This window comes from Musa acuminata, chromosome BXJ1-11 (assembly GCF_036884655.1).
Source record: "Musa acuminata AAA Group cultivar baxijiao chromosome BXJ1-11, Cavendish_Baxijiao_AAA, whole genome shotgun sequence".
Lineage (NCBI taxonomy): Eukaryota > Viridiplantae > Streptophyta > Magnoliopsida > Zingiberales > Musaceae > Musa > Musa acuminata.
The window spans coordinates 25,782,378-25,808,039 of NC_088337.1; the positions used below are offsets into that span (position 1 = coordinate 25,782,378).

The 25,662-nt window shown below is 38.4% G+C and overlaps 1 protein-coding gene across 2 annotated transcripts in view; it reads right to left on the bottom strand.

Annotated features, from left to right (window-relative positions):
* Positions 1 to 330: 330 nt before the first annotated feature.
* Positions 331 to 25,662, bottom strand: part of LOC135583738 (uncharacterized) — a 56,619-nt gene continuing 31,287 nt past the window's right edge. For both annotated transcript variants that reach the window (XM_065090231.1, XM_065090230.1), the window contains exons 8-24: positions 22,266 to 22,360; positions 22,068 to 22,180; positions 21,862 to 21,965; positions 21,713 to 21,790; positions 21,490 to 21,568; positions 15,288 to 15,456; positions 14,351 to 14,421; positions 9,362 to 9,442; positions 9,205 to 9,275; positions 5,080 to 5,176; positions 4,930 to 4,989; positions 4,372 to 4,426; positions 3,875 to 4,278; positions 1,808 to 3,802; positions 1,140 to 1,709; positions 987 to 1,045; positions 331 to 827 (exon numbers count right to left, since the gene is read on the bottom strand). In XM_065090231.1, the coding sequence (XP_064946303.1) occupies positions 632 to 827; positions 987 to 1,045; positions 1,140 to 1,709; positions 1,808 to 3,802; positions 3,875 to 4,278; positions 4,372 to 4,426; positions 4,930 to 4,989; positions 5,080 to 5,176; positions 9,205 to 9,275; positions 9,362 to 9,442; positions 14,351 to 14,421; positions 15,288 to 15,456; positions 21,490 to 21,568; positions 21,713 to 21,790; positions 21,862 to 21,965; positions 22,068 to 22,180; positions 22,266 to 22,360 (4,297 nt within the window). In that variant the 3' untranslated portion in view covers positions 331 to 631. The remainder of the gene's footprint in view (positions 828 to 986; positions 1,046 to 1,139; positions 1,710 to 1,807; positions 3,803 to 3,874; positions 4,279 to 4,371; positions 4,427 to 4,929; positions 4,990 to 5,079; positions 5,177 to 9,204; positions 9,276 to 9,361; positions 9,443 to 14,350; positions 14,422 to 15,287; positions 15,457 to 21,489; positions 21,569 to 21,712; positions 21,791 to 21,861; positions 21,966 to 22,067; positions 22,181 to 22,265; positions 22,361 to 25,662) is intronic.

A 25,662-nucleotide genomic window follows, 5' to 3' on the forward strand; every position in this document is an offset into this window, starting at 1 on the left:
AATACAATAAAAACTCAGCTTTGTATTTACTGTTCCACATTTATACATGTTTTACTGGCTTTGAACGTATGATTGCTTCGATTGGCTTGGCTGTGTCGTCTCTCTCAACAGTCCATTCAATTTCATCGATAACTCGGGCTTCCCGATGGTTGATTGATTGAAGATATTTAGAATTCGAGGACAGCTGCTTGTAGGCTGAACAGGCACTCATAGCAGCATTATATTCAGCACTTGGCTTACAAATCTCACTACGTCTGCTGTCGTACAACAGACGACAAACTCATGTTTACATGACCTGCATTTTTACTGATATAATAGCACATAACAAGGTTAGAACATCAAAAGCTACCAATTCTATTACTTTTTTTTTTATTGTGGATGGTAAAGCAAGGGTCTATACACAAATGAATTCTGGCAGATAATCTTCCTCGGCCAGCTCTTCCACTCCCCTTCGAACAACCTTTTGTATCAAAACAATCACCCAACCGAACACCAATTTCCCCAGGAAAGAAAAAAGATCTATGGGCAATGAAACAAAATGTTGGAATAGAATTTATCTACAGTTAAGCAGCAAGCAGGCTTAAACCTTTATAAAAGAGACTGCTACAAAACTGTCACTGTCAGTTGGTCACTATGACGATGGAAACGTTCGCATGATCCATTCCGATAACCGGTGCATCTTTGACATCATGTCTGCACTCCTGCTGAAGTATGACTCGGCATTTGAAATCATCACATAGGCATCGTGCTTGACTGCATCCATAGTGCGGTAGTAGCAGTTTTCAAGTCTCCTCTTGATCACCTCAAGAGAGAGCGGAACAGGGTACCTGTGTAGAGGAACAACGAGTTACAAATGAACACCCGTATCGTCCCAATTTATCATGCCAGAGAACGAGAATAATGTAATATCCTTTTCCAATAATGACAACATCATTATAATAAAGCAAGTAATCAGAAAAAGGAGCTGTAGTTATACATCATAATACCTGTTTATAAAATCAGACTTTTGTGCCACTTGATTCAGTTTCCGAATGCCATGGTAGTCCTGTCACATTAATATAAAAAAACAATTAGTCAAATGCTTGGAAGAGAAATTGATTTAATACTTCTAAAAATTCTCATCTAGAATATTGGAGAACCTCATTTCTCATTGATGCCTGTTCTATCTTAGCAATAGATTTTAACAGATTATCCATCGTGTCATCATCGATACATGGGTGTTTCCACTGGCTATCAGTATCATTAAGCTCCCATGGGCTATGGAAATGGTGGCCAGAAGAGTCATCTTTGTACTGTATTACATATCTCTCCCATGGGCTCTCTGGAAATTCGGAAGATTTAGGCTTTACAGCCAAGATCCGACCCGCCCACCAGCCCCCACCATCTCCATTTGCATTCCTCCACCAGACATGGCACTTATCTCTGTGGGTCCAATTTCTCTCTATGGAAGCATCATAACGTGTTCTTTCCACAAGGAAGTCTGGAAAACCAGTGAGCTCAGGCAAAGTGAATTTGAAAGCTTTACCATAGCCACTGGAGAAAGGATCTAGGAATTTGAGGGTGAGTTTGCAGCAACTATCACCAGATCCAGGAAGTGTGGCGTAATCAACGTCTCGAACTTTGCAAAACTCTACTGCTTTTAAACCTTTTACTGATTCCCAGGGACCTGCTTCTGGTGTACCAGAACTTTCAATATACTCTTTATGGCCCTGAAATTGGTCAAGAACACAAATAAGAGATAATGGTGTAGAAATCTCAATAATCATAACTAATAGAAAAAACACCAGATTAGAAAAAAATTATATACCTGCCTCAGATAAGCAACCTCATCACCTTTCTGGGGAATATACCTGTAACCCTCCTCATGCTCTAACAACATCAGCCATGATAGTTTCCGAATCGGTTGGTGGTAACCTCTTTTATCTAAAGGTCTGAGTTCAGTGAATTTGTAGTTTTCCCTTCTGTTTCTGATTGATCTTAAACCGACAGTCATTTTTGAAGTAGACACCCATTCGTTAAGTTGATCATGGGCACATGATTTAGATCTTCCTGCACTTGTAGATTCTCCTAAAGAGCCATAGGATTTGTCCACTTTAAAATTACTCATGTTATAAGTTAACTCATTCCTGGGTGCCCTTGTGCCCATGGATCTTGTTCTGCGAGCACAGTCAAAGGTACCACCTAGCTCCACCTTTACATCTCCGCCATGGTCATTGGAGTCTGATGTAGTTTCTTCCTTAATATGAATGTCAGCTCCAGAACTTTTTCTTTCCCGGGATGACTTTGTCCTCTTATAAACAGCATTGTACATTTTATGATGGGATTCTAAATCCATCTTCTTGGAATCGTGAGAAATGGATAATCTGGCATTTACACTTGTCCACCCTTCTGAACTTTCTGATCTGCTATTCCATTTCCCATGGTCTGTATACCTCCCACTGGTTTCTTCATCCTCCATTTCTGCAACAGAAATTAGATTTCGTCCAGTTGAGGCTGCACTGTTTGACAGTACATCACCCTCAGGACTGCAACCATCAAGTGTAATAGATTTTAACTTCGAGGATGAAATAGTAGCATCATGCACTAATTCCCTTGACTTGATCCGTAGCTTTGGATAGATAGTCTTCACATTTTTCTCCACTTGCTGGTTTTCATCAACATTATTAGTAGTGCCAAACAAATTTTCATTTTTGATTGAAAACATTTCAGGCCCTTTAAATGCTATATTTAAATCTCTGAGATCACTGCTCATAGGGTCTTTGCCCACCAGCACAACTGGATCATTTCTATTGTCATTGCAAGTCATTGGAGGTGCCACCTGATCCTGCTCGCTGATGTAAGTTGATAACTGTTGATGAACTAAGGAACCAGAGTTCTTTTCAGGAGAAAAAACGTCAACCCTGGTACCAGTTATTCCATGGACATCATCCACTTGTTCACACTCGTATACAATTCTCCCACAACCATTTTCATTAGCTTGCGTCCTAGAATTAGAGGGTCCACACTCATCCTCCAATTTGGCATGTACATTAATGTCATTACGAACTAAGCCAGAACCATCTGGGCACCTATTTGCTACAGGCCAAACATCTGTAGCCATGTCACCCAATTTTGGACGTTTTGAGGAGCGCTGCTTTACTTCCCCCCATTTGATTGTACTGTGCTGGCGATCTGCTGAAGAATTATTGTGACTTGACGTCTCAGTTTGTCTGATTAGATGAGCTGTCTCACTTCCGTTGGTTCTATTCAAGTTAGTGACATCAGGATTAGTTACAGGCAATGAAACCAATGCACCATCCTGTTTGTGGCATTCAGGTCTTGCATATCCAGAAACAACTGTTCTTGGCTCACGAGGTGGCAACTTAAGGACCAACCTCCTCTTACTTATCAAATTTGTCTGAGTTTCAATGGTCTGAGAAGGTTTAACAGCACCTTCACATCCATCTCTTAAGTCACGATTGTCCTTTGAATGATTAAGTTGGTTATTTAGCATTGACCTTTCAGACTCAATGCTCTGAATATTTGAATCTGGAAATGCTGATTCACTTTCCGAGGAACTGCTGTCCGGTTCATCTTCATCTTCTCCGTCTGTAGAACCACCAGTTATCTTAGAAAAGAAAGTGAGAGCATTAGTTTTAGCAATTCTCTGTGGTCGCAGTGGCTCTGATTTAATAGATTTCTTTCTTGTCAAATGTCCATTTCTTGACCTCCCAAGCCTGTGAGCCCTCGATACAGTAGCACCATCATGCTCATCCAAGTTTCTTCTTTTAACCCGCCTACCAGAAGAAGTTGTGAACTCCGCCTGTCAAAGACAATATAAAAAATTAGTACCAGCAAAAGAGAAAAAAATAAAAATGCTGCAGATTCATCTTACTCTAGATTTGTGCTTCTTCCTTTTAGATCTCCGAAGGCCCTCTTTTCCATCATGGTCAACACTGTTGTCCTCTGCGCTGATTTCTACATCTTCACAAGAACTGTTGCTCAAACTTTCATGTTCTCCTTCAGTTGAATATTCTTCAGTCACATTATATTCAGAATCAGTGTCATCACTCTGCATGTCATTTTCTATTTCCCAATCTACCGCATCCACAACCTGTGGTAAAGGCTCAACCCATTGTTCTAGGTCCGTAATTGGTAGCGGTTGAAAATCGCCAGTGTTAACATTGTAAGTTGGACCAACCGCAAGTTTTAATGAAGTTGGACGCCACTCCATACCTAGGATGCCTAAACGGCGCCTCTGGTACATACTCTGGTAAGGTTCAGGATATGGGATCATGCCTGACAGAAAAATAGGTTAATTGGCAAGCCACATAGGAAAGAAATACATAGCAAAAGAGCACTAATACAACACCCATGAATGCAAATGCATACTTGAATCACAAAGGAGATCCTGAATATTCCTCCAATGTGGTGTAAGCTGAGTCTCCTGTAGTGCAACAAAAGTTAAAAATACGAAAAGAAAACAAGAAACTCCATTGATTGTCAGAAACATGCATAAACTGAGGCAACGAACACTAAGAAATAAACTAACTATCCCCATAATGAGATGAAAGTGAAAAATATAAGAAGTATGCTGTAAAATTTGAGTGTCTGAGCCTCTGAGGAACATCATTAGCTAATGAAAGCCAATATTATGCCCGATGGAAAACAGAACTGTTTTTACATAGCTATTTGCCAAACAATTAACATGATTGATGCAACATCCAATGCAGTAATCAATAGTCCAGTAGTCAACTTTCAAATCTTAAAACAACACCAGACCAAAATGAAGCAATAAAGCCAAGTATCTAGCAGGAAGATGATTCATCTTGATATCAGAGTTCACAAGATTGGTTTTGAGCTTGGGACCGTGTTTCTTTTCCACTAATTTATTTATTCCCCTCTTATACAAATATTTCAACATTAATACATGGTAAGGGGAAAACACACCTGATCCAAAGCATTTCCATTCGTATCTTGCATAAGGGGACGATAATCTCCAAGGAAAAACTGTTGCAGTGAGAAAAATAAACAAAAATAATCGTTCAAGAAATATAGTACTGAACTTAAAGATCATGTGAGCTAATCAATGATGCACACCTGATCATATTGTGCATCTCTCTGAGAGTCTCCTTGCCCTGTTGCCACTATAAATATTTGTCCAACTTCATCTGAGAGAATAACTGAAGTCCCGTCCCTAATAATGGGCAGCAGAAGATAAGAGATCCAAATTACAATTTCAGCAGCAAGGTAAGAACCAACTGATCACAAGAACACCAAGAACATATAATAGATACATACACAATCTTAGTTGGGCATCAAGAAAACAAAAAGTGCAGCATCATGATAACAGAAGCATTTCACAATCAAATTCAAATTCAATTCTTAGGTTCATAAAGCAATCATATTTACATTTACAAGACTCAAAGATATCATAAACCAAAGTAAACATGAGTGGGTGCATATGAAACCTATAATTATAAAGATACTTGAAAGATGATGAGATCTAGCTATATATAGGCCCAAAAAATCCGCAACATTCAGTTCTAATGTATTGAAAAGGATACGACACTAATTGGCTATCTAGTAGAATAACCAAGTGTTATAAATATTATGACAATGCTGCCTTATATCTTTAATTTTTCCCTCAATGGCAGAACCATGAGAACCAATGCAATATATGGTTTAATAAGCACATCAATTTTGATCACCAAGATGTGGGGTTTGTCCACATGATACATTAAGTATTCGGCTGGTCTTTTTAGTCTAATTTGAGATCACTAAATTAAAGCTAGACTCTTTGGTAGGACGGTTTGTTACTTTAAATTTATCAAGCAGGCATGTGCTGCATAATTGATCATATTTGATTGTTAACTTGACAGATTCTTTTGCTAGTTGTTCCCTAATGGATCTCTGCTAGAAAAGATGAGTATATGTTACCCCACTGGTAGGATTTGATTGATATATGCACGGTTCGCCTTATCGGTCCGTACTGGTGTATCGATTGACCGTCGGTATCGTATGTACCGATACACTAACACATGGTATAATCGGGGAGTACCGACAGATAATGCCACGGTACGAGTGGTATGCCACAGTGCATACTGCTCGTACTGAGTGGCATGCCACGGTACGACAAACCTTGGATATATATACTCTAACCGACCTCAATAATAATGTGGCAACTGGCTTAAGAGAAGAGTATCTTGAGAAAAAGTTAACCTTGCACAATTTTTAATCCTATATCTTGGATTCTTCCTCTATCCACCACTTATTGCCCAACACCTTTCCGGTTGCTTACTAATTAAATTGTCCCCTTGTTTTTGGAACATGCATATGCGGTGAAAAATGTTGCTTCCTATAGAAAGGGATTTGGAAGACCCAATTTTAGTGCCTTAGGCTCCCCCACTTGGCAGAATCTTGCCATTTAAGCATCTTAACTACCAAAGAAGTCCTTGGTTGAGACCTCTTGCATAAGGAACTTGGCCTTCGATTTACTTGTTCCTGCCAATTTAGATAGCCTTATATTTACTAGTTCCTGATATTTCAGATTTGAACATCTAATCCTTGTTTTAAGACTAAACTTACTGCTTATCTTTCAATGAATACAAATTCACCAAGTTTTAATGCTTGGAGTTGATTAGAATTCCTCGTGCAAGGAGAGAGAGAGAGAGAGAGAGAGAGAGAGAGAGAGAAACCCAAAAAATACATTCCTTGAAACAATAAAAAGAGGTTTTAGTGCTTAGTTTAATTAAAGATGTTCCTTTATACAGCGTTCAATGGCAAAAATAGATCCATATAGGCAAACCCCATATAGTTAAAAGTTAAAAGCAAGGTTTAAAAAACTGGGCACAATAGTTGGCAGAGGCCAGTATTTACTTGTTTGACTGTGAATCGATAAGCGGATCACCAGTTTTCACCCTATTTCAGTTCATATTAAGCTTATCATCTGGTAACTTACCTTATTGTGCAAAACACCAAGTTTTAACTCCAGGGATCGGCTGAACTGGGAAATATGACTATAGTCAAGTGCCCTTAATTTTTATTTCATTTTTTGATAACCTTTGACGATTGTATTTTTCCTTTTCATTTCTTTCTCTCCTATCATGCATTCCTTCTCTTACGGACTCTCGCTCTCCCTCTCTTCCTTTGCCTCTTATTCCTTCTCGTCACATCACTACCGCCTCCTCTGCCCTGCTACACCATTGTTGCCTCTTATGCCCCCTCTAACGTACTCTCACCATGTTGTTATCACCTCCTGAGGGTAATTGCCTCCTCTTTTGCCTTCGACTAGACTCTCTATTTCAGATGTCTCTCCGCACAGTGACAAAACCTAGCTGTCAAAAGTGCTCAAGCATAGTATCATGCAGTGACTTATTGGACCTGGGCCAGTTGATCTTAAAGTGATCAAGTGTCATTCTCGATTTCAGATGTCTCTCCACAAGACAAGCCTAGATTTAACCAGCCATACCAGCGATTTCAATAGGCGCTCGGGCGTTCGCCTAGGTGCTCGGGCGAGGCGAGGCCCGAGCCCCTCACTTCATGTCTAGGTGGCGCGCTTCAAAGAGGCGCCGCTTGGGCGCTCGCCTGAAGCGCCTGACACCTGGGCTCGGGCGAGTGCCCGGGTTAAACCAGGCGATCCCGATGCTTTAGTTGGTTCAATAGAACCAACTAAAGCACCGATATCAGCCTCCCAGCATCCCTCACCTGCTCATCGCTGCCACTATCGTTGCTCGCCGCTGCTGTCACTGCTCGCCGCTCCCGCTCTCGTTGCTTGTTGCTACCGCTGTCGTTGCTCTCAGTTAGCAGCATCGGTCTTACTCTTATGCTGCACTCTCACTACTGCTGCCACTATCGCTGCTCGCCGCTGCTACCGCAGCTTCCCACTGTCGCCGCTCCCACTGCCGCTACTTGCTGCTCACCGCTACTGTCTTACTCTTACTCAGTCTTCTCACATCTACTCGATAGTATACTGTTAACAGTATATTAACAGTATAACAATATACTATCAACTATATACTAGTAACAATATTTTTTATTTATTATATTAATAATATATTATTTTGATTTTAATACTGCTAATTTTTATTTATTTAAAATTATTGTTATTGTTTTGAATTTTGAGACTTTTTGTTAATGTGATATTATGATTTTGCAAGATTTTATTAATTTCATATCATATTTTTATTTAAATAATTATATTTATTAATTATATTATATATTGTTATATTTTAGCGCCTCGTTTCGCTCGGGCGAGCGCCTAGCACCTCGGGTGTTTTTGGACATTGACGCCGAACGCTTTTTAAATCATTGAGCCATACTATCATATAGTAATCAATTGGACCTAAGTGAGCTGCTTTTGAAGTGATCCGACCTAGTTTTGAATGCTGCAACTGCTGCAACAGTAAATATACTCCACTCTAACTCTTTCCACTTTCATTATCTGTGAAGGGAACATAAAAATAATGTCAACTCGGCTTCGTAACTGCATGCCTCCGTATCCCCAAGCTGGGTTCTCCATCACAAACCAAAGCACAGGATAATGATAACTGCTCAGGTAATCATTACAAATCACATATCCTAGTCAACACGAAATTGGAGGTGAGCCTGATTACGTCATAAACTCCACAGCTTGGACAACAGATGGCTCACCATCAATTCTGCTCCAGCTTACAAAGATATGTGCAGTAGTGTGATATCCATCTTATGCCCTTAGGTCTCCCCCCTTCTCTTTCCAATAGATGTTCTTCTTGGCATAAGGTTTACACTAGGAAGCAAAAACAATCATGTGCTGACATCTCTCCAACAAAGACAAGTGCATCCAATTTAATAATAATAAATTATGTTAAAATTTTTGTTTACTTATAAGTAGCGAATAAAAATCACTAGAGACACTAATCAAACAAGCCATAGTTTTCATAATCCTGCAACACAATAAATGTAACAAAAAAAATAGATCAGCATTTTGGCATACCTCAGCACAAATCCCAATCTTATCTAGTGATACAGAAAGTCCAATAATGTAATTTATCACCAGTAAATGTTAATATAAAAAGGGCACCAGAAGATGGGGAAAGAAATTACCAGCTTTGCAGTATGTTTAAGCAAGCATTGCAAGCAATAATTTAGATATGGACAGTTGAAAAACAAATGAGATTAAACGGCTCAAGAATCTAAAATTAGCATAGACAACAAACTACTGTGAAGCTATTTTAGCTGACTTACGGTGAAAATTTACCATCAACCAACTTATAATGGCCAGTTTCATAAATCCGTACAGGCTTGCCCTTCCATATCTGGAAGCACCAATCAGAAAGAGTCTTAATGCACATGTATACACATGAAAACTAATCTACATTATGGAAAATTATCAGAGCCTTACATCCCAAATAATCATTTTCCCATCGTAGCCAGCACTCATAGCTATCCGTGGGTTGAAAGGATGGACATCCAGAACAAATGTCTGTAATCAAACAACAGTTATATTATAACACATCTTTTAAAAGACAAATATCCATGAGATCACAAAAACTTCACCATATAAATTACAGATAATGGTGATCTAGTTCAAAGGTTACAAATAATAGTAATTTCATCAAATTTAAATGAAAATATATGTAAGGAAGCATAATCTCATACAAAAACATATTTTCAACAACAGTGTTGACTGTAAGCAATAGAAAGAACTGTAAAAACTCAGTACTTAAATTAAATAAAAAATAATATTAACAAAACAACCTTGACATTTTCAACTAGAGTAAATGGGCAGAAAATTTTTGTAAGATCATTTACTGTTGGAGAACCCAATCAAAAAGTTTCTGCATTCAAGATCAGACTTGTGTCAACGTGAGAAAATTTAGTTAAGAAAATGAAAGAATGGGAATTAATTGGTCAAGTTATTGGAAAATCAATAATTTTTCAGGAAAATACAATATCATTAGAAACCAGCAAAATCATTCATAAGATCCAAACTCTTTACTGTGCATATTTTTCCAGCGAAGTTTCAAAGAGTTGGACCAGAAGGGTTCAGGAACAGACTTATGAATCAGAATCAGGCAAAATAATAAGATGGACCAACCTAAGATAAGCCAATTCTAGCTACTTTCAACAGGTTTCACATCAAGATCCAAGCTAATTCCCAATTTGTCAGGGTTTTCAGGTACACTATAGTGATACAAGCCGAAACCATCTTATCCTTCAAAACATGGTTGAGTTTTGATGAGTGCTTAGAACAGTCTCATATGCATTATTTATTAATATCAATTTATAGTGATAACTGAAGCAGAGAGAAGATACTATCTGAGGGTAAAACAAAACACTCTATACACTTGGAACACCTGTAAGAATATTTCATATATTAGCATCACCAAGGATTAATCTTGGTCCGGTGCCGATGTCCAACCAGGATCTCAGTGTTTCAACTGGCCGGTACCACTCAAATTAGAGAGAAAGGGAGAGACCAAAGGGAAGGATGAGGAGTAGGTGGTAGATGGGCGAGAACATGTTCAGGAAGTAGGAGGTGGCTCCTCATGGATGAGGAGGTGGTGACACATTGAAGGAGGCATAGGAGGAAGAGGATGATGTGATGGCCACAAGAAGGAGAAGCAGAAGAGGATGCAATAGAGAAGGAAAAGAGAAGGCATGAGGGGTTGTCAACACAACTACTTTCCAGAAACAAGAAAATTATAAAAAGATATCTGGTAACCCTGGGTGGTATGCTCATCCAATGATTGCAATTTTGGTACCAGATTCATGCTGGCTCATGGCCAGACAGGTACCTTAAAACAGTTTATGCCACCAGCGACAGTGCGAATGGTGAATTTCTGTGACTCCGCATGAGTGGAAACCCTAAGAAGTAGGGTTTAAACAGTTAAATAAATAAACCAGACTGAATTCCCCGAAAAGGGTTGACCAACATCCCAATTCATGCCCAGACTGATAGGAACTGGTTGGATGAAATCAAGTTCGCTGAGCCTATCACCTAGTACAGCTTGGTTTTGATTAGCTTAATCCTCATAAGATAGAGGAAGGGAGAGAGAGAAGACAACAGTTAGTGTTGGCAGCTTTTAACAGGTACCTTTGTGACCATTCTACAGTTTTGTTAAAACAAGAAAAAATAACCCAGTATTGATTCCATGAAGTACATTTATCGCCAAGTACAACTTGGTTTTGGTCAAATTACCACCCCATAAGCCCATTGTGATGAGCTTACCAGCTGGTAAGCGCAGTCTGGGCTCGGACTAGGCAAAATTTGCCAATCTGCTGCATACCAATTGATTGTGAAACCAATAAATTCACAGTCTACATTGGTTGATACAATCGAAATTAAAATACATTTCATATTTCAGCAGCATTAAAGTAACAACTTAAGTTTCAATTCAATCTCTAAGACTTTTGTATACGTGAGAAATCTACCAATCATACACTTCAAAATGCTTGCCACGTCTACATTGTGTCTACATCCAACATTGACTTTTGACGAATCATTCCAATGGCAGGCTGGATACTTCAGACACTATAATATAAAATGTATTGTTTATACTTTTACGTATCTTCATACACTTACAATTGAAATTTAGTATGACTTTAATTATCTCAATGTTTTCTAATTGTGTTTGAAGCATTCAGCTGATGACAGTTATGCTTCTTATAAGTTACATTCCATTGTAATGATAATAAAAACCATTTTAAAAAAAATGTATCTACATCTAATATTAGGTGATATATAGATGCTAATATATCGCTTATGTCATGTCCATGGCGTGCCCTGTCATATTTTTCATAAATTAGCAGTTTAAGCATATGAACATCATGTCTTGTTCATGTCTCATGTTCCTTTCCATGCTTCACATAGGGAAAAAAACAAGGAATCCCAGCTCAACAAGTAGGATCTGAAAAGGTGAAATATATAAAGAATACTAAAATCCAAACATTTGGTTGACATATGGCCAGTGTGCACAAATCTAAGAAATCCTTCAGAGATTCACTTGCTACTGCATCAGTTATCAAGTGATATTCTGTCAGATTGAGGATGATTCTCAAATTTGTGTAGCAAAGATCCGGGTCCTAGGATTTATAGGCACTTAATGAACAAACAAGTGAACCAATTTGAACCATGCTTATCTAATTGAACCACTTAATGAACACAAGTGAACCAATCATGCTTATCTAATTGAACCATAGAGCCTAGGAAAAATAGGAAATATACGGATAACATGTAAGACCAGAAAACATGACAGCATCACATATAAACACATCATATTATCTTCAAGGGTATATATGTTGAAAGATACTCATCATTATTAGACCATCAGTGATATTCCAATGTCTCACTCTTAAAGTGATGGTAATGAACATCAATCTGTTGCATTGACATTATCATGGAGAAAAACAGCTTAGGCAAAAAGTGTATCATTATTAACCTCACTACTTTTGACAATAAAAGAAACTATCAATAGAACTCTTTGGGCACCTTTCCACAAAAAGATAAAATCTACATGTTATTCCAATTGCACCAGAATATCTTTATGATTATAATAGGATAAAAAGAGAAATTTCTTGGAAATTCACTATGAACCAACTATGGTCAAACTTGTAAGGGAAAATATTGTTGGAAAAATCTTTGGGGGCGACATCACATGCGCAGCGGAAGAACAAGAAAAACGAAATCCCCGATTCCCAAATAGATGTTCGTCGTCGTGCGAAGATTGATGCGCAAAATCCGCGAAACTGAAAAAACTGCGTATAGATCGTATATCCCTGTTTCCTTGCAGATCCTTAGGAGAGGGTGAAGGAGGTCAAGCGTCCTCCTCTCTAACGGTGATCCACACAGCAGGGCTGCGACGACGCTCCTCAAAACTCCAAACCTACTCTGAGGTGGAGAGGGGAGGGAGAATAGGAGAGGCAAGCAAAGACTCTAACCTATGAGGCTCTGAATCCCTCCTATTTATAGAGGTCCCCTGTCAAACCCTAATGGATCCTCGCCTAGTGGGTATTGGATCTGCATCCAATAACCCAAGCCTTTTAGATTAGTGGATCTCTATCCAATAATCTCTCATGGGCTCTTATTGGATCTCGTTCATGGGATCCAATAATTCAGGGGCTTATTGGATATCCAATAAGACAAGAGCTCCGTCGGATATCTCATATCCGAACCTCTACTCATCGCAATGCCTACCATATGTGTGTAACCCTCTAGGCCCAATATCGAGCTGGCCGTGAGTTATACCTGTCAGAACTCCTTCTAACTCAGTGAATTATTATCTCTGTAATAATTCACTTGACTCATCGACTACGGACGTACTAGGCCACTATGCCGTAGTCCCCAGACGATACTGGAGAATTCATTCCATTGGACCTGTCTATCCTCAGTTACCGTGTACCTATAGTCCCTCATCCATGATCGTATATCGAGCATGGTGTTGTCAGACCCATACGGTTTCTACTCGAGTCTCGCTCTAATCGGATTCTCCCGGAGAACTCTTTCTCTCTCAACCCGAATGACCCTGGTCAGGGATTTGTCTGAGCAAGAACACATAGGATATTCCTCTCATGATGTCGAGAGTGGATGATCCTCTAACGACACTCAATAGCCCTCGTAAGGTCGACTACCACTCCCAATGACCAGCTGTACTAGATCTGAGACAGTCAAACCTATAAGTCTGGTATCAAAGAGTGGAGTACTCATATATGACATCCTTGGTGTCTTAGGTCTAAGGACCAGATATACCACTAGGACTACGGAATCGCTGTCTGACAATAAGACATCATCAACCATCCAGCATTCCGTAAGCGGATCAATCAGTGAACTCATTCTCCAATGAGCACCTGTACTGTATCCCTAGTGTCCCTACACGAGCAGCTATGAGACCCGCTGCATCCATCATATGGACGGGTATACAGCACACCAGTCTGTCCGGTTATCATGATGTCCCTCTCGAGTAACCTATGATCGGGATTATTTAGGATGTGTTTAAAGGTGAATCGATCTCATTTTCGTGATCTCATCACGATCCGATTCCCATTGCACAAATCCAAAGACATCACAATATTTATATGCATATATGCAATAATTATAAAGTGATATATGCCAAAATATAATAAGCAAAAAAGATTCTGTATCAAGTCACATATGCAATCACTCACGTGATTGGCTTGCTGGGCACCTATGACTAGCAAATATTAGCCTTACTATGAAAGTTTATATAACAAGGGACCAAATCTTTTCAATTCTCATTCCAACATATGCTGGACACCATAGCTCAATTCCAAATGAATGTTACACATTATTCTAAGCAATTCGTCATAACCAACATCAAATCTAGAATGGTCAAGAATACATATCCAAAAAAAGACAATACTTGGTACGTACAGATTCCTGGTGACCAATTAATGAATGAACCAGGCTGCCATCAGAAGCATTCCAAACACATATTCTGCAATCTGAAGAAAGTAATTTACATTTAGAAACAAAACAGCAATAGTATTTTAATCCAACAAGGCAGATTCAGAATGGTAAAATGTAAATCCAGTGGGGAACCCCAGGACAAATATGTAGCATGACAGAACCATACTACACAGATGAGAAAACACTGACATGATTGCCATGAAATGAAAACTACCAGGCTATCAAGAAATATATAACATCTATCAAAATGTGTAATACAGAGCAACAAAATACCAACAAAATCAAATAAGAAGCATTTAAACATATTAAACTCCTAATGTCTTTTATTAACTAAAAGTAAAGCACATCAAGACCAACATATGACACAACATAATCAGTATTAATAGCCATCAACGAAGTACCCACCATCAATTTCTTAGATAACAAAAATCACATAAAAAATGTTTCAAATTCGTATTGGATCAGGATTAATTGAGTTAAACATGACAAAGTTATAAATTAAAATTTACATGAATTGAGAGATGCAAAGATCATCCTTAACTCCATACCTGTTGACAAGCTTTTTTCTCTAAACCTATATTGTCCTAAAACAGTGCCTAAAATCTAGTATTGGCTGGCTAGGAGATTCTTGTACTACAACACTATAACATGTCATGTGTGTGATGAGTTAGGTGTGCATGCCCCTCACATACTGCCATAGGCCAGGCCGTAGCATGTTAAAAAGGCCATCCGCCATTACATCGCATACCATCCAAGTACATACCTGCATGGGCCTAGAACGAGTCCCAATTTTCTAAACATAGAAACAAATCTACAAATGGTTCACATCAGAGAGAATTTAAGTTAATATAGCACTAAAAACATGTAAATCCTTAAGAAACAAGAAAAAAATAGAACAAACCCATGATAGCAGCAAGCACAAATCGGTTATCCAAACTCCAAACTATCATGTTAACACCACGAGGAGTTGGTTGATATCTCTGACGTGGACCGCCACGTGGAGGTTGTGGAGGCATAGGCGGGGGAGGAACTTTAAGATGATAAGCACGAGTCCACCGGCCAACTTTCCCCTAACATAAATAAAAAGGAACTGAAAACAATTAGAAAGGGCTTAAAAAAAAAAAAAGAAAGAGAAACCCATAGAGTAATTAGAAGAAGAGCAACTTTGTTAATAGAATCAATCATATTTAATCATGATTACCTACAATTTTTAGTCATGCTAAGAATAAACTAATTACAAGTTCTGAATAACCTAATTTTCTCTTCCTACTTATCCTTACAATGATGTTTTCTCAATTCAAACCTGAAATAAGATATTATTTCAATCCCCACATGATTGTCACACCTTTTGTCCAACAGTACTTGGTAATCTGTCTCTCTCTCAACTTACATAATTGCACTTCTGCTGGTTTGTCATGCACCTACGCTTGCACGCATGCACACTATATCTTACCAAAATATAGTTAATAAAGCTATATACAAAGAGTGCAAAGAAACTAAAGCAGAATATACACTCATGCAATCACTGCTATACCACTCGATATGGTATGAAACAGGTGATATGTACTGGTCTGGGCATTGGCCAGTACAGAAACCACCCGCATTCCGGATGGTCCAATCCAGTTTAATAAAAATAATTTTAAAAAATCAAAAATCATGGTGGAACCTGTCCAACTTGACCAGAAAAATCCTAAAATAGAAATTAACATGAGCCCTCTTCTCACATTCAATGTCGATACCGCTGCTGCTTCTCCTCTTTTTTCCTTCCTCTTCCATCGCCCCTTCCTCTTCTCCCTCATTTTCTTGCCAAAGCACTAGTAGTAAATACCGATGTACCATGGGTTAGTACACCATTACTGACCGATACATACTGATCCAACAACATATCTCCAAAACGAGCCAGGTACACAAAATGGCAATCCTTGCTCTCATGTTTATACCAAGTATGATATCATGCAGTAGTAAGTTTTCTATTGAAAAGCACAAGAACCTTACGCCCAGTATGCAAATGGAGTCTAATATAAAATTCGTTTTCTACAATTTCTTATTTGTCCCATTTTTGTGACCTACTTATGGCAAGCACTCACAAATCACTACACTAAGTATACATCATGTAGATTAGGTTAACATAGACATAGGTAAACATCCTTCTACTTCATACATACAAGATCTATCAGGTTAACTTTAGTGATTTTGTATGGCCAAAGTCTGCCGCAAAATATCCATTTAAACCACTTTCAATGAAAATCCAAAAATTTAGGCCAGTTCAGATCAGTGATGTTGATAGGCCCTCGAGTGAGGTCAGGTGAGGCCCGAGCGCCTCAATTTGGCACTAGCCTAGGTGAGCACATGGGCCAGGCCGCTGGGTGGCCAAGGCACACACCTAGGTTGACTCAGGCACATGGGTCCAATTTTAAGGGATTTGATCCAATCCTAAATGAACCGAACAGTTTGGTTCGATCTATTAATTATAGTCCATGCACATTGAGCTCAATTCCCTATATGAGCCAAATGGTTTGGCTCAATCAATTAATTAAGGTTTAAAACCTCCCCTCATAATTCACCCCCAAACCCTGGACCTCAAAACCCCCGCCCCAAATTGTTACCCATTTTGGCTTCCTTCCCCTCTTTCGGACGAGCTACACTTCTCTGACACTACAACACCCTCTCTTTAGTGCCACCTCTAATAGCCCTCTATATGCACGAGATAACCTCACATGATGCTCCCCTCTCCAGTAAGAATGACACCTACTCTTGGCATCTCCACACTCGTACCCAGCAGCAACCAGCATCTTTGACACTCTTGGCATCTGAACTTCAGATACATCATAGTCAAAAACATGTGTTTTCAATTATTTTTAGCTAATTTTGACAAACTTGACCAATCATGCCAAAAACAAATGTTTTTTACATTTCAAGTCAGTTTTCACCAATATGGTATTGACTCAATTCTGGGGGTTTCCCTCGAATATTTTAACTTCTTTCCTAACATTGCCAATGCTAGTTCCAAGTCCAGATGAAAAAGGTAGAGGGTTGTGTTGAGTCACTAATAACCAACGAAAACCATGTCAGATTTCATGAACATAGATCTTAACCGATTTCAGTATAGAGCTAGGTCGTCATCCGAAAATGATGCAAGACACCTTCACCACCTAGGTGTCTCGAATTGCAAACAGTGGGCTAGGAGATCGCCCGAAAGCAGTCCATCACATTAGCGCCCGGATGTGGTTGCAAGTAGGCAAGGGTTCCTCATTGTTTTGGACCAACGAGAGTAAAGAAGTTAGTCCATGAATAGAGAGTTAGGTTAGCTTCTTGAAATATAGGAACACTTTCAAATAAGGGATTAGAATTGACAGACACTATGACCAGAAGAAGAATAAATATTATTTATTTATAAGAGATTAAGTGGGTAGGAAAAAAATTTAGAGAGATTAATAGTACTGGATTTAAAATTTGGTATATTAAAAAAGTTAAACACAGAAATAGTGTAGGAATTATTGTTGATAAAGATCTTAAAAACACTGTTGTAAATATAAAAAGATTTGGAGATAGAATTATAATTTTAAAATTTCTGAAACAACAAGATCTTTTAAACGTCATTAGTGCTTATGCCTCTCAAGTCGGATTGGACGACCAAACAAAAAGAAAATTTTGGAAAAGCTTAGATGATATCATTCGAGAAATGCCTATAAGCAAAAAACTTATAATTGGAGGAGATTTAAGTGGTCATATAGGGAAAACATATGATGTATATAGCATGGGACTTTGGTTATGGGGAGAGAAATAAAGATGATGGTCGGATTTTGAATTTTGCAACTTCATATAATCTTATAATTATAAATACTTATTTTAAGAAGATAGATTAACATTTAATTATTTATAAGAGTGGTCATAATTGTAGTTAAATAGATTTTTTTCTCACTAGAAAGGTAGATAAGATTATTTGTAAAAATTATAAAGTTATACCTGACGAAAGTTTGACGAATCATGATAGGTTGATGGTATTAGATATTTACTATAGAAAATAAAAAAAAAGATAATATAAAATTACTAGGACTAGATGGAGTTTTAAAGATGATAATATAAACACTTTTAAAAATATGATGGAAAGGGAAGTGACTTGGAACATTGATGAGGATAATATTAATATTATTTGGACTACAATAGCTAATAAAATTAGGAGTTTAACCAAAGAGATTATAAGTGAAACTAAAGGTACAGATGTAACCATAAGAGATAGTTGATGGTAGTACGAGGAAGTTCAAAAAATAATTTTTACTAAAAGATTGTGTTTTAAAGATTGACAAAATTATAAAAATGAGAAAAAAATTTAAAAGATATAAAGAATCTAAAAAAGAGACTAAAAAAGCGGTTAGTATGGCAAGATATGATAATTTTTATAATAAATTAGGTACTAAAGATGGTGAAAAATGATATGTATCAAATTGCTAAAGCTAGAAAAGGGCAAAGATTTAGGTAATATTAGATGCATTAAAAATGAATATCAAAACATACTGGTTAATGATAATAAGATTATGGAAAGATAAAAAAATTATTTTTATAAATTATTTAATGAATATTCCACATAGGACTTTGATTTAATGATAAATAATAGTGGTAGATTTAATAATCATACATTTATTCATAAAATTAAAGCTAATAAAGTAAAAGACGCATTAAAAAAGATGAAAATAACTAAGAGTGCGGGGTCTGATGGTATTCCTATTGAAGTTTGAAAAAATTTAGGGGATGAGGGAGTAGCTTGGTTAATTAACTTATTTAACAAAATTATGAAATTCAAAAGGATGTTTAATGAATGTAGAAAGAGTTTTTTAGTGCTAATTTATAAAAATAGGAGTGACATACAAAATTATTCAAATTTTAGAGGAATTAAAATCATAAGCTATACTATGAAACTTTGGGAAAGAGTTGTCGAAAGTAGGATAAGGCTTGAAACAAATATTTCTGAAAGTCAATTTGGTTTTATATAGGGAAGATCAACTATAGAAGCTATTTATTTATTAAGACAATTAATTAAAAAGTATAGAGAGAAAAAGAAAGATTTGCATATGATTTTTATTAATTTAGAAAAAGCCTATGAAAGAGTTCATAGAGATTTATTATGGTGGGTTTTAGAGAAGAAAGGTGTATCCATTAATTATATTGATGTTATTAAAGATATGTATGATAATGTAGTTACTGGTGTTAGAACTATACGAAATGTGTCTAGAAAGCTTCCTATTAGCATAGGATTACACCAAGGATTCACATTAAGTCCCTATCTTTTCACATTGAAAATAGATGAATTTATTGGTTACTTACATGATAGACCTCCTTGATGTATGTTATTTACTGATGATATTATCTTAGTTGATGAGAACCTAAGTGGAATTAATTATAAACTTAAGCTACGAAGGAAAGCCTTAGAAACTAAAAGTTTTAGATTAAATAGTACTAAAACTGATTATATAAAATGTAATCTTAACGATTCTAGAAATAAACAAAGGAATATAGTTAAATTGAATAAACAAGAAATCCCTTTAAGTAAAAGTTTTAGGTATATTGGATCAATTATTTAACAAGATAAAGAGATTGATGAAGATATTACTCATAGAGTAAAAACAAGATGGTCATAATGACGAGGGGCATCAGGAGTCTTGCTAAATAGATAAATATTTAAGTTGAGTAACTTGCTAAATATGTAAAGCAAGGAGGCAAAGAAGTATCGTTCTAGTGGTGGGCAATGATGGGCAAGCAACTCTCGATTCACATGTTTGCAATCCATGAGACACCCTAAACACAGGGTTTTAAATATATACATATATGTAAACCGAATCGCACCATTCCAAAAAGGCATGGTGCACATCCTATTTTACACCTAGACTAGTAAATACCAGTTGGTACTAACCGATCCCTACAAAATTGCATTTTCTGATATAAAATAGGACCAAGATGACTAGTCAACAAATCCTTCATTTATTCTTCTGAAAGCTTCAACCTTGATATTTGAACAAGATCTACTTCTATACTATATTACATGCTCTAATTACATACTAATGATACAATCATAGTTGATTAAAAGATTAGATGTCAAGCTTGTATTTTCTTTTTATATGAAATTGGCTTACTTCAATTAGTCAAAAATGTTTTATTTTTTTCCTCATATATCTCATTTTCTTCTTACTAATTTCATTGTCTGAAAACTCCAAACTTGGGCTGAAAGTCAAATTTTTAAAATCAGAACTCCAATAGCTAAAACTGAACCTGTTGTCAGAAATATCTTATGATCTAGTACAAAATTGAGAAAAAAGACAAATGTACCAATTCTGTTATCTACAGGAGAAATAAGAAATCCAGAAGACATTACCCAAGAAATAGAGAAAAAAACATTGATAAATAATGTCTCAGACCAAACATAACACTAATAAGCATCTTTTCCTTATTGCAATATAAAACAAGTTGACCAAATAGTATACAAAAAAATTTGGAGACAAAAAATGATAAATTGCATTTTCTGATGTAAAATAGGACCAAGATGACTAGTCAACAAATCCTTCATTTATTCTTCTGAAAGCTTCAACCTTGATATTTGAACAAGATCTACTTCTATACTATATTACATGCTCTAATTACATACTAATGATACAATCATAGTTGATTAAAAGATTAGATGTCAAGCTTGTATTTTCTTTTTATATGAAATTGGCTTACTTCAATTAGTCAAAAATGTTTTATTTATTTCCTCATATATCTCATTTTCTTCTTACTAATTTCATTGTCTGAAAACTCCAAACTTGGGCTGAAAGTCAAATTTTTAAAATCAGAACTCCAATAGCTAAAACTGAACCTGTTGTCAGAAATATCTTATGATCTAGTACAAAATTGAGAAAAAAGACAAATGTACCAATTCTGTTATCTACAGGAGAAATAAGAAATCCAGAAGACATTACCCAAGAAATAGAGAAAAAAACATTGATAAATAACGTCTCAGACCAAACATAACACTAATAAGCATCTTTTCCTTATTGCAATATAAAACAAGTTGACCAAATAGTATACAAAAAAATTTGGAGACAAAAAATGATAAATTGAGATTTTCTCACATGAGATCGTCTAGATCTTGGAATCCAAATAATTGCACTGCCATCACGAGAACAGGTAACAATATTATCATGAGTGAACCTGCAGCAAAAAGAACTTCAAGTTAATATTGATAGCAAGACTTAATTGGCATATCTGTTCTAGCTCCTAAGATTCACAATCCACTAAGAATATTGCTTTACAGAACAAATTAAATGACAGTGGAAAGAAACAACATAAACCAACCAGGAATTCTTGAACTTAGGAAGACTGTCTTCCTTCAAAGCATCAGCTATCGAAGATCTAGACCCCACAGCACAGCCACTGATTGAAGAGAAACAAACCATGATCAGAACAGCTAGCAATATAAACACATTTTAACCAAATAAACTCACCTGAATTGCACATAATTGACATCATTCTCGTGACCAGATAGAAGGTCCATTTCATGATTTGGTTGTTCAGAATCATCAGTGTTGCTCTTACAAGCATTCCATACCTGAGAAACAACTTGCACATAAGGTGTCATATATCAGAACTCTTTGGCAACATAATTTTTAAAACCAATCTTTAGATAATGTACACGAGCCACAAGATTTACCCGGGCATATGTATCTGAGCTACCAGTGACAAATACGGTTCCATTAGCATTAAATGCGCAACACAAGATTTGACGTGTTTGTTGACCAGCACTAGAAGGATCAGTGCCCTTTCCTGGCATTTGTTTCATCAATTGCAACTTCAAATCTCAAAGTTGAGCAACATAACATATTTTTCAAAAAAATAATCACAAACTAACCAGTTAAAGAATCTGGAGGCTTTGGGATGTAAATTCGTGGCTTGGCAAGTGACTGCCTGGCATCCCAGATACGGCATGTACCATCATCAGACGATCTGTTCAATCATAATCATTGCTAATAACAAAAGAACATGCAATATTGGAAAAGAGAAAAGAGTACAAGTGTACAACTATATAATTTCTATGACAAAAATAACGTTTCAGGTGCATAAGAGATTCAAAAGCCCCAGCTAATAGATTCAAATAAATCATTTTACGATTAAGCAAAAGTGAATATGAAAACATATTGGCAAAAAACAATTATAAAAGTTCTGAAACTTATTAACTTAGATCCACCAAAACTCAAGCAACAAGAGGAACTAAATTAAGAGAAAAACAACAATTTTTTTAAAGTCACCTAAAACACTAGGGACAAGCATATTATCTACTTCACATGAATTTTAGACTTCAATTCTCTCAGTCACACTCATAGATGGAGTCCTTGGATTTTGACCTTTTGGCCTCCTCGTTGCAGGTTTACAGTAAATGAAAAAGAATTCTTGCATTCTGATGGAAGTACAGTAACTCTCCAAAGTTAGCATTAACTTTGGACCCCTTCTTTTAAATATTCATATAATGAATGGTGGGCAGAACCTTATAGGGATAAGACTTTTAGGATGTTAGGTAGATGGATTTTTATTTTGTACCATGTTGTCACGGACAAACTTCGAAACAGGGTGTTTGATGTAATGCTTATGTATGTCCGTGTCTTTTGGCATGTTCATGCCTTGTACAACATGTAGAGGGGCGGCCGAAGGCAGAATAGTCCCATGCTAGTTGGGTTGGTGGCCTCTTTAGGCTTGTAAATAAAGGTTGTGTCATGTGGACACGTTCGAGAGCTTTTCGGTCTGTAATGGACCATTTTACCCTTTGTTGTGCCACTGTTCAGAGCTTGTAAAGTCTGTTTGTAATTTGCATTGTCTATGAAGTGTTTTTCGGACATGTTTGCTTGTGGATCCCGATTGAGGCGTTCTCTTTTACCCGTTCTCTCTTTTGTTGGTCCTAAGGGACAATGGGAGGCTTCGGGGAGGCTGACCTTTGCAGACGGACGCGCGAGGGTGCCGCACGACTTAGGCAAAACCAGTTAAGTCCGTGTCATATGGTATCAGAGCGGGACAAGCACTCATAGAAACACTTGACATGCAAACGTGGGGGACCTAGCGGGGCTGCGTTGAGGGTAGTCAGCAACGCGCGACCGTTTGGGGGAAAACGGGCATGGAGATGTAGGGAAAAGGAGTCGCTCAGAGGAGCGGGCATCTGAGTTTGGCATTCAGAGGAATGGCCAACCCTTCGCGCAAGAGGCACCACGAGAACAAGCAAGCTTGGAAGAATGTGGAGCGCACAAAGGTTGGGATGGCTGAGTTTGAGCTACGGCTCAACGTTGACAACCATACTTGATGGTGCTCTAGGCAAGCGAGGCGCTTGGCAAGAATGAGACCATGCAAGGTGGAATGAGTTGCTCAACGACCAAAAGAGTTTTGCAAAGCTCACAGAGGTGAGGGGAATTGCTAACTCGAAGAATTTGGTACTCATGCATGGGCTTGTATGCGGACGATGGAATGTTCGTGGCCATCCCAAGGCGGTCGAGACTCGGCGCCATGGAGCATTGAAACTTTCTCTTCGGCATGCGAAGGATACGTCCGGAGGAGGCTGAAGTGTGCAACGAGTTCAGCATGTTGCTAGGCCTTGAGGGGTGCAGCGGTGGCTGTATTGACGTGGAGGCGCAATCTAGCAAGTGCGTTTGCAAGAGACAGAACAATGCACAGTTTGTTCAGCAGATCGGAGTAGTCCAAGGGGATGGTGGTCTCCGAAACGAAGAGAGATGTTGCTCCAACGGGACAGTTATCCAGGAGGGATAAGTCTCGGCTCTCCAGAGGGAGAATCATGTGAGACGGACTTCACATGTTGAGGAGGAGTACCTCACAAACAACAACTCCACGAAGCTTAATGGACCGAGCAAGCAGCGAGGAGTTGTCACATGATCTCGCTCGAGAGAATGCATGGGTGGATGCATTGCGAGATCAAGTGGGGGAGCGACCTGAAGCAACTTAAATGAAGGCACACTTAGAGTTGATATGGAGATCGGACTCAAGGGAGGGCTGACCCGTGGAATGGTGGGCGCGAGGGCCACCATCGACTCAATGCAAAAACGAGGAGCGGAGCAACTTGGGTGTAACTTGGCGAAGTACCCAAGCCGCATGAAGGGAGCCAACATAGAAGTTGGAACATGGAGCAGAGGCACAGCGCTTTCCCTAGACAGAGGTCAAGGACATGAACTCTTGCAGAGGCAGGAGTAGAATCATGCTGTTCCATGGGTCCTTCATTCTGACAGAGCGGACTCATCTTGCATGGTGCCAAAGACGAAGGGAGCTTCGGGGCACATGCACCTTATCTCGGAGGAGCATTTGAAGGAGGAACTAAGGCGACTCAATTTGCGGAGGCGGAGTTGAGTTCAGAAGGCCTTAGCACGGGGCAAGAGGACGCAGAGGCGGGTACTCTTGAAGAATATGCCATAGTGTTGTCATTCAAGTTGCCATGAGGGAAGCGGTGCGCAGCGGAGATTGTGCTGGTAGGGGCAGAGGCCCAGGATCCAGACAATGGTGCACTAATTACAGCGAAGTCGGGGGACTTCGGGAGCTACTAGGCGACGGATTGTCCTAGAACGGTGCTTCATCTAGGTGTGACCCAAGAGTGGGTGGATGAAGGTCGATTGCCAAAGGAGCGAACAAAATCGAAGGTGGAGGAGACCCTGCGATGTATTGGCAGAGGCCACACATGGAGGGTTCACAATTCGAGTTTATTCCACAAGGATCAGAATGCAATGGAGATGTCACCAGGAGGCGACATGGTGCAGCGGATCGTGGTGGAACAGTTCGTGGCAATGCGACACACACGACTTAGTCCTGGGAGGGACTGGATCATATGGAGGTATGATCGGGAGCTACTGGAAGCTCCACTTCGGTGAACAACACGACGGCAAGAAGGGCTATGGATTCAAGGAGTGAAGGCCATGGTACCGCAAAGGCGGGTCTTCCGGGCGTGCATCGAATTTTGCATCGGATGAAAACCTTGGTCATCAGCATATGGGGGCTGTGTTCCACTAAGGGAAAAGTTCGAATGCAAGTACCAGTGAGTTCCACGGGAGGGACTTGATCATGCAGAGGTATGATCGAAGCAGCTGGAGAGTTGGACTGCTCCAGAGCTCATATTCGCTTAAGGGAGCCCGACAAGTCAAAGGACAAGGTCGAGTAAGCGAACGTTGCTACCAAGGAAGCTAAGGAGAACAGAATCGGTGCAAACTCTACAACGTGATGGCAGAGGCCATGCATGGGAGTTGCAGTCTGTCTTTCCATCGACT